Source organism: Aplysia californica, unplaced genomic scaffold (genome assembly GCF_000002075.1).
Source record: "Aplysia californica isolate F4 #8 unplaced genomic scaffold, AplCal3.0 scaffold00158, whole genome shotgun sequence".
In the NCBI taxonomy this organism is placed as follows: Eukaryota; Metazoa; Mollusca; class Gastropoda; order Aplysiida; family Aplysiidae; genus Aplysia; species Aplysia californica.
This window is the reverse complement of record NW_004797428.1, coordinates 821,708-837,217: the sequence shown is the minus strand read 5'-3', so window position 1 is coordinate 837,217 and position 15,510 is coordinate 821,708. Positions and strand designations below refer to the sequence as shown.

Here is a 15,510-nt window from a genome sequence, read left to right as displayed (position 1 = left end):
CTGTTGTTGTTGTTGTTGTTGTTGTTGTTGTTGTTGTTGTTGTTGTTGTTGTAAAGACAGTTGTTGTTGTTTTTATAAAGTCTGTTGTTATTGTTGTTACTGTTGTTGTTGTTCTTCTTCTTCTTCTTCTTCTTCTTATAAAGACTGTTTTTATTTTTTGTGTTCTACACCTCCATGGACACAATTCAGATAATTTGATTGGGTGGTTGGTGGATGCGCTGGTGTGGTTTGCTCCTTTTTACCTATGAAACATCTATCGTCCTTATCTCTCCTCCTTTATTGTGTATGTTACTTTCTTGTAACACATCTAATCTTCGGCACTTATATGACCTTATTGTGTTGCAAGTGCTGTAAAACTCTTACTAAAACTCAGGTAATTTGGAGACGACTCGGAGAATGGGATTGGCTCTGTGAGGTGAATGTAATGAATGTAATGACAATTGGCAGAATGGGATTGATTCCTAAGTAATGATTGCAGTGATAACTTTGTGAATGGGATTTGCACCACAAAATGATTGTAATGATGACTGGGTGAATATGATTGATTCTTAAGTAATGATTGCAATGCCGACTCGATCAATGTAATTTGCGCCACAAAATGATTATAATGGCAACTGGGTGAATTGCCCTTATGAAATGATTGTTATGACAACCGGCAGAATGGAATTGATTCTTATTAAGTAGTGACTGTAATGATAACTGGGTGAATGTGATTGAATATCTAATGATTGTAATGACAACTGACAGAATGCGATTGAATGTTCAGAACAATTGTAATGATTTTAAATGTTTTACATCTCCTATCGACACAATTTTGACTCAATGTTTTCACCTTATTCCTCTTGAATCATCTGAATCCTTTGTTTCTTCACAGGGCTGAAAAACCACTTACATTAATTACAGTATAACATGGATAGGTCAAACGCAGAAGACTCGAAATCACGCATCCGTCGAACTGTGTCTGCAGTCCCGTTTTTTTTTCTTCTTTATTCTATGTAAGATATCCCTTGAAATACGGATCCCTCGAACTACCTAGGCTGGTCCCAGTCTCATGGAATATTAACTATCTGTGTTATCATCATCAACCGCTGTCTTGCCGACTGGCGTGGGCGATCATGGACCTCCACTTCACCTTGTCTTGCGTTGCAGCAGTGGTGTTTGTTGTTCTTGCTGTTCACAGCCATGTTGTCAACTTGTCCGGTATCTTTTCCCTCTGTCTGATTCTTCCTCTCTTTCCATCAAACTTGCCCGTTGTTATAGTATTCTCCAATGCTTCTTTCGGCTTTGTGTGTCCCATGAACTTTTCTTGTCACTATATTCATCATAAGCTGTCGCCTGTAATTCGCTTCAATCAAGACTTCTTCATGTTTTTCTAGCTGTCCATGGGATACGCAGCATGCATCTTATGAACCACAACTCTGTCAAATATTCTTTTCGGCTGTCTATTGATTTTCCATGCTTCACACTCATATAATAGGACTTTTCAGTACTGTATATTTTTAAAAAATCCATTATGTCTTTGCCACAGGTGGATGTGGATGGAGTCCGCGGAACCTTCCGCTGCACAGTGCCTCAAAACCTAGCTTTGACAGCTGCCGTGCAGGATATACTGCACCTCATGCCCCACAGGCAAGGAAGATAGCGGTAGTGTAGTTTTAGTCAGAGTTTTTACTGCACCGGTGGCATATCCACAACTACTTTGGCATCTGTGGCACCATGGTGAAATCAGGCGTTGTTAAATAAATGAAATCGAAGAAACAGATTATATACCGGTATGTAGTTCAACCTGTTGGGCAAGTTTTGTCAATCTATTAAAAAAAAACATTTTGGGGGATGGGGGGTTGGGGGGGGGGGGGGGGGAAGGGGTCAACACTTTTTATGTCCATTTAAAAACACATTTCTGTGTGAATTTGACTTAAAAAATTGATCAAAGGCACAAAAAAATGTAAATTTGCTTTTTCCTATGATACTTGACACTCAATTTTGGGAAGTCTCCAATCATTGGTAGCCATCTTCTCTCTAATTAAACTTCTGACACAGTGTGAACTTTACTTTTCAGTATTGAAAATATCTTGACTTCTATTCCTAGATAGATATTATATTCTTCACCAAATAAGCCTTAAGAGTATGTCAATAACTCTTAATGACCAAAAATTGACCAACGCCTGTTTCCACCTTGTCATGACACATTTTTTTTTACACTTTCAGAAATACATGTAAGTACTTGGGCATGTCCAAAAGTATTTCATTTTCATTTTTATGTTCACCAAAATATTGGAAGGGCCCTCAGAAGATGCAAAAGCTTATCTTGCAGTATCATAAAAAATAGATCAGAACTAAGCTTTGATGGAAATTATAAACCATTTCCCCATCTTCAAACTTATCACATTTTTACAAATCTTTTTGATGACATGTGGTGGAAAATTTGCCAAGTTTATAGATCTAGACTATTTACTCCTGTGAATGGAGCCTTATTTTCAAATGAAAACCCCACTGTAATTGTCACCTACCAAAAAGATTCATCAGAGTGCTTCTCACATAGTCACATTATATCACTGTACACTGGAGTCCGCTTAGACTGAACTCGGTTAATCCGAAAACTGCCGTAAACTGGAGGAAAATAAAATCACCAATTTCTTTTCTTCTATAATAGACTATTGGAACGATCCCTCTAAACGGAAAACAATAACAAAGACAATGACAATCTTTATTCATCTCACAGGGAGAAATTTGTCCTGGTTGTTTACAACCGCACTATACTGAAGAAAATCCGGTGGACCTGCAGGTTTCAGTTTAAGCAGACTCCTCTGTGTTTCTACATAATCCTCTTCATATCTTCATGTTCAAGAGATAAATGCCTAAGTCATTTTCAGCCATTTTAAGAAAATGAGAGAAAACTGTTTCTTTCAAACAAACAAGTGACCATGCGAAATGTTTGAATTTTGGTACACTTAATTGATTTTATATTTGGATTATTCTTTTGTCCAAGTGAACAGTACCTGGCTCTGCTCTTCATTTTCAGAACCAAAAGTTCAAAATCAGCTAAAATGACTAAGGCAATTATCTTATGAGCGTGACGATATAGCCACGTATCACTGTATTTTATTTGATTTTGTTACCAGAGGCTCCAGGGTTGTTCATAACATGGTCAACATCACAAGGATGGAAGATGAGATAGAAGGATTAGATGATAACTTTGTGCATGTTCACGAGGTTTGTTTTCTTGTTTGTTTTGGTTTTTGGTTTTTCGGATTTATATAAAATTAATTTTTTTTGCTTCTCTTTCTTTTTTTTTTATTCACAAGTTTCCTTGTTTGGTGACACTGAATAAGTTACTGGTTTGTGGTGTAATCATTAGGCTCTTCACTGTTGCTTGGAGAAAACAAAAGTTTGATTCTCTGGTAAAGAAATGGTTTTATTGATTATCTTATTGTAATCTGTCTGCTAGGATGCTGTATCCCTTGGTCAGCTAGGGTTCGCCCTGATAAGCAAGGGCAAGTCAGCCGACCTGCTATATGATGTAAGTTAAAGAACATTTGGGAGATGGATGATGCATGTCAGGGTCAACCGAGGCTGATAGGGATGCAACATTCCAGCAGAAAGACCGAGGCAGAGATTCACCTGGGAGCGATATCCGGAGGCAGATCTCAAGAATATATATATGGGACACAGCTGGATGGAAGAAGAGAAGACAGCCCAGAATAAAGTCAAGATGAGAGCTCTTCTTGGCAGCCTGTGCCCGGGACCAGGGGGAAAGAGGCAAATGAACAGAAAGACTGAGACGCTTTATTAAACAGACTTGCCCATATGGGAAAAGAACTCATGTCTTTCACATACACCAATGGCCCAAAGCTAAAGATGCTTTGATGCACCATAAGGGGGCATGTGCTGCTAGGGGTCTTGGTAGCTTAATTACCAACTGAAAAGTGCCAGTGCCAATCCCCCATCATCAATGCCAGAAGAAGATATTATATTTCAATAAAATGTTCCACAAGGCGGTGTACAATCTCCTTTACTATTTTTACCATTTTTATAACTGATGTTATGAAGTTTGCTTTCAGATTGGGGAAGTTTATTTATGGAGTACCGCCTGTCCAGGACAATCACCTGTACAAATGACCAAATAGGTTCATTTGTTTTGATTTAATGACCCATTTAGTGACATTTTTGTCATTTTTAGATTTAGTACCAAAAAAGGGCCCCGGCATAGTGGGTTTACCCCCTTGGAGATAAAGAGTTAACTGGGCATCTTCTTTCATTCTGGTAAAACCCAGGAAAGTGGTTTAGAAAAATTCTCCACTGGGAAGTCAACAATATATCACCAGCAAGCTGTTCAAATTTACTAAGAAGAGAAAGCAAAATTAGTTCAGGAGAGAGAAAAACACTGTTTCATTCTATTAACAATTGCCCTTAAATCATGTATTTTATTCTTGCTTTTGACAACATATAGAATTTGAATTTTGGCAAACTATTATTCAAGAAAGTGCAACAAATATCAATGATTAAGAAACCACAGCTAAAAAAAAGAAATAAAAATGTTTGCCTTAGCACATTTTAACTGATTCAGCCTGCAATTAATTTTCGCTCTGGACGCAAATAATTTGAGCCCGCTTCGTGACCTCATGGGTGGTCTCACAAAAAATGAATAAAGAAATGCATGTATCTAAATTTGATAAAACCCTCTGTGTGGCATACACTCATACAGTAATGTTCAGAATTCAAAATTCTATTCACTGAAACTGAAACCAGAAAAAAAAGGGTTGAAAAATAAGCAGTCGGGGAAAAAAGAGGAGAGAAAAGTGATGCGAAGAAAAGAGAGCAATAGATAAGCGCCGCTCTGTGCGGCTTTGCTTTGTGCGGACGGTCAGCTGATGTGTGCAGCACTGCGGGCTAAATCAATCAGGTGGTCGATAAATACACCCTCTATACTCCCTGTAGGCCTACTTTTTGCATATGTCCTTTGAGTCAGCTGGTATTTAGTTTTAGCTTTAGTAAGTTTTATAGCATTTGCAACGCAATAATCTCATGTAAGGACTTTAGATTAGAGATGGTACAAGAAAGTAACAAACACAAAAAAGTAAGGAGGAGAGATAAGGTTGAAAGATGTTTGATAGCAGGGAAGGGGCAAACCTGATCAGAGCACCCACCAACTACCCACATCAGCAGGTATGTGATCAGATCGTGTTGTCCCACTTCCCTCAGTAGACATCACCAGTGTCTGTGGTGTAGCGGTTGGGAACTTTGTGTTGCCCACTGGAGAGCTGAGTTTGATTCCACAATGGGTAGAATTCTTATTGAGTATATCGGGTCTTTCTGCAAGGATGTTGTATTCTTTCAGTCAGCGTTGGCTCTGACAGGCACAGTTGTAAGCCTGCTACCTAAATGATCTAAATTGAGTAGATGGGGGCATAAAAGCACACAAATTTATTTTCTTAATTTAAAAAATTCAGTAATATATATATATATATATATATATGTATATATATATATATGTCTTGACTCTCATAGTATTTTTCTGGTTAAATTTCCAGCACATCATAACCCTGTCATCGATAAACCATCTGATGGTGAAACCGTCGTACAGCCCTTCCCCAAACATGAGTCGGTCCATGAAACAGGAGAAGAGCCAGCAGCACACATGTGAAGCTGTCGTTCATGTAGAACAAAGGAGAGCCTTCGCCGAACATCCGACGTCTGCCGGGGTCAATAGCAGAATGAGTGAAGGCAGCAGCAAGAACTCTTCGCAGGATGACAACGAGGAAACGGCGCTGTCCCAGAACACGGAAACACTGATCTTGGACTCGGACATGCTCGGCAGCTACGAGAGCTGTGACGACGCGCTGGCCATCCAGCATGACCTCAGTGCCGCTTCGCGTGGGACGGAAACCTACCATGATCAGCTGATTAGGCAAAACTCCTCGTCCAAAATGTGTGTTATTTTCTGAGCATTGTTTTCAGCTGGGTAGAAATTTTGTCCTCTCTTGAAGTGTATGTTATTTCCTGAGCAAAGCTCATGGAAAAGGTTTGATAACTGGCTGAAATTTGCAAGGAAAGCCTTACAGAATTCTATTATTTATACGGTGTGAACAGTAAGGGATAAAGAAAGAACCGTACAACCCGACATGCATCATAAATGCCAAAGAATGAAAGGTCATTCTCAGCAAAGAGGCTTTAAAGAAGTTTTATAAGCTCTGAACTTTTACTTTTTATATTTGCTCAACATTTTATATGGTCATAACGTTACTTTTGTCCTGGAAATTTAGTTATCTTGAGATTGAGAGTTGTCAATCCTCATTTGACTTCGTCAGATTCGCATATATAAAGATGGCTGATGGTCAAAATTTGGGCCAAGTTAGCATCGGCATTTCTGTCGCAGCTCAACGAATTCTGCAAGATGGGGAGAGTGTGGGTAGCAACAATAATAATAGTAATAATATTAATATTGCAGATAGTTTCTACAACACCCACTCTCATACAATACAGCTCTAGATGCTTAACAACAACTTCATCTCAATACAAAATACAAGTACAAGTATATGCTTCTCAGATTAACGATTTGGCAATGCATAAGCACACATTCCTACTATCACAGCCCAATGGATAATGATCTATATATATATATATATATATATATATATATATATGTGCACATCTCATTATGAACATAAGAGAACCGTGGATAAGCAGCTGTACTGAAGTGCAAAATGTGTCTGGTACCACTTCATATAAGTAAAAATAAGATAAGATAACAGTTGATTTTTATTGATCTCCACAAAAGAGAAATTTGCCATGACGTGGTAGACACATGTCAATATATACTCATTCACATACATGCCCACACTCACGCCCTCAGACACACTCACACACACACACACACACACAGACACACACACACACACACACATGCGTGCATGCACGCACTGTACCCAAAACACGCACACACACATGCCCTCAGACACATGCACTCACACACACACATATACACACACACACATGCGCGCATGCATGCACTGTACCCAAAACACACACACACACACGCCCTCAGACACACGCACTCACACACACACACTCACAAACACACACACACACACACACACACACACACACACACACACATGCGCGCATGCACACACTGCACACAAAACACACGCACACTCACGCGCATACATACAACACATACACAGATGCACACGTATACATGTACTCAAATAGTCATTAGATGGACATACAAAGTGACGTTATTCCGGCTCCACTGACAATGACTGAATAGCTTGTATTGGTGACGTTTTGAATGAATTTTTATACCTATTGCTTTTTAAAAGAAATACAGTATAACATGGATAGGTCAAACACAGAAGACTCAAAATCACGCATCCAATGAACTGTGCCTGCGGTCCCATTTTTTTCTTCTTTACTTTTGTAAGATATCCCTTGAACTACGGATCCCTCGAACTACCGAGGCCGGTCCGGATGAATTCAAGCTATCCGTGTTATACTGTAATTATTGATTTCTAACAGATGTCTGATGTTCTGAATTTATTGGGTGTTATGATTACTATTGTATAGCTTGAATTCTTTTTGCAATAACTTGTGCTTTGACACAGAGCTAGAGAGGAGGGGAAAGGCCATGTGGAACCAGGAAAAGAGTCACAGAGAATGGTGTTCCGTACAGAAAAATGAGAAGACATGGAAAATAATATTAAGAGGCTAGCTTGGGATTTTGAGAGGTGAAGGAAGAATGTTTATTTTTGTGCTGATCTACATCCCAATGCAGAGTGAGATAGGCAATGACGATGATGTGTTTTGAAGTAAATGTAAGTTATCGACAGGAAGATGCAGATTCCAACCCCCGGGGCGGTACTACTGACTGAAGTGTCTTTAGACCTTTAGATCATTTCCAAAGGGGGTTATTCATCTGTTCTTATGTTCAGTAGAATTGTATATTGTAAATGGGCTGATTCATCAATGCCATGCTCATAACTGTGCCTGAACTGCAACAAGGAATTCCTCTACTTCTTGTGCATGTTTGTCACACTCTTGTGACCCTCTTTTTCTGGGGTGGCTTGATAGTCGAAACAGACTTTGTGCTGTTGAGGCTAGAAAGGTGAGCAGTGTAAGCCCGATTCCGTTAGGATTTCTCTGTTGACATCCACCCCTTGGCGCTCATATGACCATATGCAGTTGCGAGCGCTGTAAAACCTCTACTAAAACTATAGTAGATTCCAGTTTAACTCACTCAACCCTACGCCTACACTTCCAGGCTGTCAGCTGTCCCTGAACATATCCTCCCCAAATTTGGTTCACATTTTATTCAAACCTTTATTTGTGAGTATGGAAAATTTGAAGGCAAAATATGTCACAGTTTTTATGCAATATTCCGTGGAAAAAGGTCTATATACAAAGTCAAAAAGTGAACAAAAAGCGAAGAAAAGCTATGTGTTCAAATGTTGTACCCCCTCGCATGGTTCCCGAATATAGAGCAGCTTTCTTTGTTCTAAATTTGAGCTTGCACTTCTGGTCATAGTCTGTTTCAAACGAAAAATGGTTACTCTCCCAATTAGGATTAGACTATAGTCTTCTTCACACTAAAGTAGTGTTTTCTGTCACGAGAGCGAAATTTTCCATATTACCGATACTTTCGGGGTTAGGATTGGAGTGTTGCATACGCATGCCAGTATTATTGACCTTAGGGCTGTGTGAGTTAATCCTCAAAGTAGCTATTGTCTTCTTCTTTTCTTCATCTGTAGATGGATATCCCAGCCTCTAGCCTGAAGGCTGCTGTTCTCCACAGGTCGTCCAAGCTTTCGTAGACTTTTGGGTTCTGCTGCCTTGGGTTGGGCCAATATTTCCTTCTAAGAGCCTCAAGCATAGGGCAGGCTTGTGGAAGATGGTTCCCTGTTTGGTTACTGGTTCTGCACTGACACTGCTCTGAGTTGCTGGTCCTGAGCTTACTTAGTGGCAATTGTCAAGAGTACAGTCGAGTAATTTGTGGCAGGGGCTTACTTACGAAGAGAGCATAATATTGATGAAAAAGTTTGTGTTACTTGAGAAAATACTCATTTCAACAATTGTATTATTGTATTATACTTGCTGTACTTACTAACTAAGGATCAATATCAACATTGTCCTTTCTAAATGGATTTCTCTCCCCTTTAGTTTCGATGTCAGCACCCTCGTGTCATGAGGGGAATCTACACATACCAAATGCTTAGTTTGTTTATATATGAATGTTCTGCCAGATTAATGTCTTATTTATGTATACGTAAAACATTCCAAATAATTTTGGTTCTAAGCCAATAAAGCACTTTGTCCATATGTTTGTTTATTATGGCAGTGCTGGGACTTGCTCACCATTCTCCATGTGAGTCAAATGTCTGTCATGACACGGTGGAGTCAGGCGCCCGTCACTTTTTTGTTTTTGGCATATGGAGTTGTTGATGAAGTCTTAAAGCCTGTTCATTTGCCTTGCTTTTGAGGAAAATATATACCCGTCTATCTTGAATAGAAGTCGAGATATTTACCGTTAAAGAGGGTGGGGGTTACCTGGTGTGAGAGGTAAAATTACTGAGAGAATGGCTGTAAAAGTTGAGTGAGTTCCAAAGCTTGAGTGTCCTTGAAAACTTCAACTTAACATTTTTTGTTCCTTTGATCAACTTTTTTACAAGCAAAGCCCACAAAGTAATGTATTTTTAAATAGGCAAATGGACATAAAAGGGTGTTGCCCCCCCATACTATCCTCCTCCCCCCCCCCCAACACAAAAAAATAACGACCCTGGGAAGAAATGTGTCGGTTTCTTCGATTTCCTTATTTTGACGAGCCGCTGGTTTCACCACGATGCCACACATCTATTTGTCACTTGTTTTGTTGTTGTTCCACGTCCGATGAATGTATATAAGACTATTAGGGAAAACAAATGGCAGAGTGAGATTTTATAGTATTGTTTTGAGAAATACGTCATTTGTCTTGTGGGGTCCATGTCTCCACAGTTTAACCCTTTGAACTCTCTGTGCTGCAATATTGATACAAGCGCACTGCGGCAAATACCCTGTGGTACCGAAATGTCTGTATGTATACTCCCACCTAAATATGATAATAATAATAGATTGCATTTGTATAGCGCATATCCCCTCTCAACAGCAGGCTCTATGTGCTTTACACTATATTATAACCCCAGCAGACCATAGAACACTCCGAAACATTTTCAGCTTCCTGTGAAGCATACGTGTGTTTAGAGAAACAGAACACCAAAATATACAGAACAGCAGCATCAATATACACCAGCACGGTGATATTACAAAAAAAAAAGAAAAAATGCGCTAAATAGGTTGGATTAACACTAAAATGAGGTTAGAAAAGTATACTTAAAAAATCAACGAAAGTACCCAGGAGCTCAGGGCATGGCCCTTTGAAGGCTTAGAGGGTTAAAGTAGAAAAATGACATGAGATTTTAAAGGGAATATAATATCGTCATACTCATAAGATAATGCGTAAGTCATTTTAACTGGTTTTGAATTTTTGGTTCTGAAAATGAAGAGCAGAGCCAGCTTGGTACTATAGTTCACTTGAACAAAAGAATAATCCAAATATAAAATCAATTAAGTGTACCAAAATTCAAGCGTTTCACAGAGTCAAATGTTCGAAAGAAACAGTTTTCTCTCATTTTCTTAAAATAGATCAAAATGGCTGAGGTATTTATCTCATGAGCATGATGACATGACAGGGTCCATGTAAAAATGAAAGGAAGTAATAAGGTAGACAGTTTTGTAAAGGTGTGGATGGCCGATATCAAACAGGATACCTTAAGTATAACACACAAGACACAGAACCAACTCGCCATATCGATTAGCCGCCGCTCGCCCAGTGCAGTTTCCTTTAACGAAGAGCTCTCCTCAAGCATGAACTGTACAGTAGTTTCCTTTGTAGGGCAGACAACATCATTACACCAAAATTCTTTAAAGATAATACCGGTACTGTTACATCTTCCCCCTTTTAGAGACCTTTGACTGTTCATGATACAAGATTATCACAAAGCAATGCTCACTATGATACTCATAAATGTTTGTTGCGTTTATTTATGTTACTCGGCCAAATAATAACTTTACTGTCTCCTGCAATAGATACATTTTGACTTAGATATTCGATCAACTGATATTACTATCTTGAGATAAACATCTTTCACAATCCATTGTGATAAATATAAATTTCTTTCAATGTTCACTGTGATATATAGGCCAAGGTTTAAACTAGCGACACTTCAAATCGCTAAACTTAAACCTGATTAAAAGTGCACAAAGAGGATTTCTAAACTTAATTAATAATCCGAAAAGGGAATCACCAGCTTGTGATAGTCCAGGATTTCAAAATCAATGTTTCAAAACAAGATCCATGTACAGTTTGCTTGCCTCGGCATAAACTTAATAATGTCCTTATTACTATATCACCCTATTTGTAACCAGGCTACACGGTTACTTAAAAACAGATGACACAGCCTAACTGTATACACTGCTGCTCCTCTGACCAGGCCTTAAATGCAAACTACAGAGCAAGCTGCTGCTCTCTATCAAATGATAATCCAACAAATTTCAATCAGCACAATGATTGTTGGTTCCTAACCAAAAAGGACAACCTAACTACACTGTTGCCTTTTTGTAACATGCCATACACAAATATGCTCCAGAATATTTGAATCTTTCAAGTTATATTGACATTGACGTTATCCTAATCTTTCCGGAATGGGCTGGAATAGTAATTTTTCTGCCGCTTCTGGTACATGTATTACAGGCCGGAAGACTGACCAGGAGAAGATGGTGGTTGGATTGGCCTTGAAGGAGGGCAGTTAGCTATGGGTGATGATGATTGATTTGGCTTTGAAGAATGACGGCTGGCTGTAAGTTGTTCCGCAGTAGAGGATTGCGGTGTTGCCGGATCTGCATTGACTGGTATAGACTGTTCGTTGTCTGTTGAAGAAGTGTCCTACAGTGTTGTTATCGTTTGTAAGTTTATTAACCCCTTTGGGACCTGACCTATGCCGTTCGTCATTTCTTTCTTATACGGTGATGGAGGCATGATGCTGTGTCGTACTCCTCCCTCATGCCTTACGAATCGCAAGGACCATGATGACCAATGCCCTTCGTCATAGGTTGTTGTATTCAGCATTCTGCTTCTATCACATGCACTTTGTAAAGCTAATTACAGATTCACATTCAACTATGTTTTTTTCTGCAGGCCCTACAAAGAAATCTTTTCCCTTTAGAGATAGTAACTAGTATAATTATACATACTGGGTCTAATAATAGACAAATGACCACTAAATCTAGCGCTCCTCTGCGTCCCTGGGGTTCCCAAAGTGTACCTGGTGATGCACAAACTGCCCCTGACGTGTCATGAACTGCCCCTATGTCACGACGGGATTAACGATGTTGACACAAGCATCTGGGCTGTAGCTGTTAGAAGGTGCTTCACTGGGGTAAGGAGAACATTAAGTATCCAGTACCTCCGTCTTTCTGCTGGGATGTTTATCCCTCTCAACCCGGGTTGGCCTTGACAGGCAGGTTCAGAAGCCCACCTCTGAAATTATCTAAATTGTGTCGATGGGGGTCTAAATTGACCAACATTCTTTTTAAATAAGTGTCTATCTTGATGGACTTCTGTGCAGTCAACCCTTGTTCGAATCGCCAAGATGATGTTGTCGACCTTCTGTTGTTTGAAGAGTTTTCAATGCTGGCTACCTCTTTTACTCTAACCAATCTGACTGAGGGGATGTTCGGAAGTCCTTCCTCTAAGATAAAACTGTGTTCAAGACTAGTGAGACCCATGTCTTACCATATAATATATCATGACCTCTTTATATTTATATGTACAGCTCATCCTTCTGTGGTGCCCTTTTTTACTCTGCATGTGCAATATGGAGACGCATAATTAATATTGTGATTCTTTTTACAAGACTCTGTAATATAAAATTGATTGTAAGTTCTACACAGGCTTCTACAGGTCATGTCTAAAAAGTTTTCCCTGTAGTTTGCGTATATTTTTATCAGTAATTCAGTTCCATGTTATTTACAACTAAAAAAACATGTGTGCAATTTTTGTGTTTTAAGCCTAAATTATGTAGAAATGTTTTAGGCCGGGTATACACTTGACATCATTCAACATTATTGTAGTACGTCAAAATTTCGAAAAAATGATACATGTATAGACTTTGATGAGGCGCATGACTTGGTTCTAGTCTCATTCTTCTTCTTTAAATAGTTACGGTTTCAGACGAATTAAACAGTTTTGTATCAAAATATTATTGTCCTTGGTGAAATAAAACAGTTTTTGCTTCTCCTGAAAATATGATGCTGTGGAATCAGGCGCTCGTCAATATTTGGGCATGTGGAGTTATTGGTATCATGTTAAAGCTTGTTGGTTTGTCTTTATTTAGATCAAAATAATACATGTACCCATCTATCTTAAATAGAAGTCCGATAAGTCAATATATTTTTTGCTAACGAGGGAAGTTGGGTTGACTGGCTTCAGAGGTAAAATTTGCAAGAAAATGTCTGCCAAAATTTGGTGACTTCCAATGCTTGAGAGTCCTTGAAAATGGAAATTAAAATTTTTTCCCCCCCTTTAATCAACGTTTTTCATTTGCATCCTCATGGAAATGAGTTTTTAAATGGGCTTAAAAGGTGTTGAGCCAAAAACTAAAAATTCAATAAAAATTGTTTAACCGGAGAAAAAATGTTGGTATCTTTGGTTTCTTTGTTTTGACGACTGCCTGATATCACCACAGTATCTCACATTATACCTGCATGTGAATTTTGGAACATTTAGGTGCCGCTGTGTTACCCATAACTGGACCCCCCCCCCCCCCACACACACACCGGGATGGCTTTGTTTCTTGTTTGGAAAAAAAGCATCACATACTACAGTTTTTTTAAAAGAGGGGATGAATTGTGTATTGTGCAAAAGAAAATTTACAATAAAATTAAGAAATTGTGAAACTGATGATGAAATCTTGCCTGATATAATGATATTCCATTCTGCCGTTTTGTCATTGAACAGTTCATGCATACTGCACACAAGAGCACACACACACACATCCCTATCCATACATGTGTCTTATACATCACGTATATTTACATAATTATGCATATTCATGTCATGTATTTACACAATACATTTTTTGTATTATTTACCAACACGTGTTTTTAGGCCATTCCCAAAGGGGAGACATTAACATGCTCTTATGCGCAGTAGAATTGTAAATGGGCTGATTTATCAATGTCATGCTCATTACTGCCTGAACTGCAACTGGAAACTTCTGCTTTTTATTTCTTAATCCTTACTATGGTCTCTTTTCCTCTACTTCTTTTGTTTGTTTGTCACACTCTTGTGATCCTATTTCCGGGGTGCCTTGATAGTCGAAGCAGACTTTGTGCGGTTGAAGCTATATAGAGAGGTGAGCAGAGTAAGTCTGATTCCCTGTTATAGGGCTTCTCTGTTGACCTCCACCCCTTGGCGCTCATATGACCTTATGCAGTTGCGAGCGCCGTAAAACCTCTACTAAAATAAAGCATCAGCAACACGTGACCACCCACTCCTTTTGGCTGGACCAAAGTTGGAACTCGGGCGTCTGTGGCGTAGTGATAAGGCACTGGCGGTGGCCGTTTCCCGATTATTGCAAACTTGGAACCGTAGAAACCGAGTCCGAACCCAATTTCTTTTACACTTTACACTGGTGTGATTTCTTCTTCTAGCATTACTTCCGATGAATCCAGCACCCAGCCAGTTCCGGTTACCTGGTCGGTTTCTAACAGTTTTAGAATCCAGGATAACTTCGATTTAGAAACGCGGTGAGACACCAACATTTCTTTTTTTTAAAAAATAAGGCTGTTTTTAAAAAAGTACAATTTTGATAAATAAAATAATTGGTAACCGTTGGTTTACCTAAAAAGGAATCTGAACTTTTGTTTTGTAGCTCTAACCGCGGGAATCGGTTCCGGAATGGATTTAATGCCCAGCTCCATGAGGCTCTTTGCTGGAGACCCGAGTTTGATTCCCAAGTGGGGAGACATTTGTATTGACTATCTCGGTCTTTCTGCTGGGACGTTGTATCCCTCTCAGCCCGGTTTGGCCCTGACAAGCAGGATTGGAAGGTCGCCTCTTAAATTATCTAAATTGTGTTGTTGGGGGCGTAAAAACACCTACATTAAAAACAGTTGGAACAGAACGTTTTTTTAAAATCTATGAACTCGGACAATATGAACCCACCAGTGTTGTGGAGTAAGGTTTCGCTCATTGCGCTCAGTCATGTGATAGATCTATATACACTCCCACAATTGTCCGATAGATCTGTATACAGTCCAACAATTGCCCACTCAGTCGTGTAATGGATCTATATACAGTCCAACAATTGTCCGCTCAGTCATGTGATAGATCTATATACAGTCCAACAATTGTCCGCTCAGTCATGTGATAGATCTATATACAGTCCAACAATTGTCCGCTCAGTCATGTGATAGATC

General features: G+C 39.2%; 1 protein-coding gene across 1 annotated transcript in view; it reads left to right on the top strand.

Annotated features, from left to right (window-relative positions):
- The window catches only part of LOC101860892, a 14,472-nt gene extending 12,660 nt beyond the window's left edge, over positions 1-1,812 (top strand). Inside the window, exon 8 of the mRNA XM_005097587.3 lies at positions 1,529-1,812. Coding sequence (XP_005097644.2) covers positions 1,529-1,642 — 114 coding nt within the window. The 3' untranslated portion in view covers positions 1,643-1,812. The remainder of the gene's footprint in view (positions 1-1,528) is intronic.
- The last annotated feature ends 13,698 nt before the right edge of the window (positions 1,813-15,510 follow it).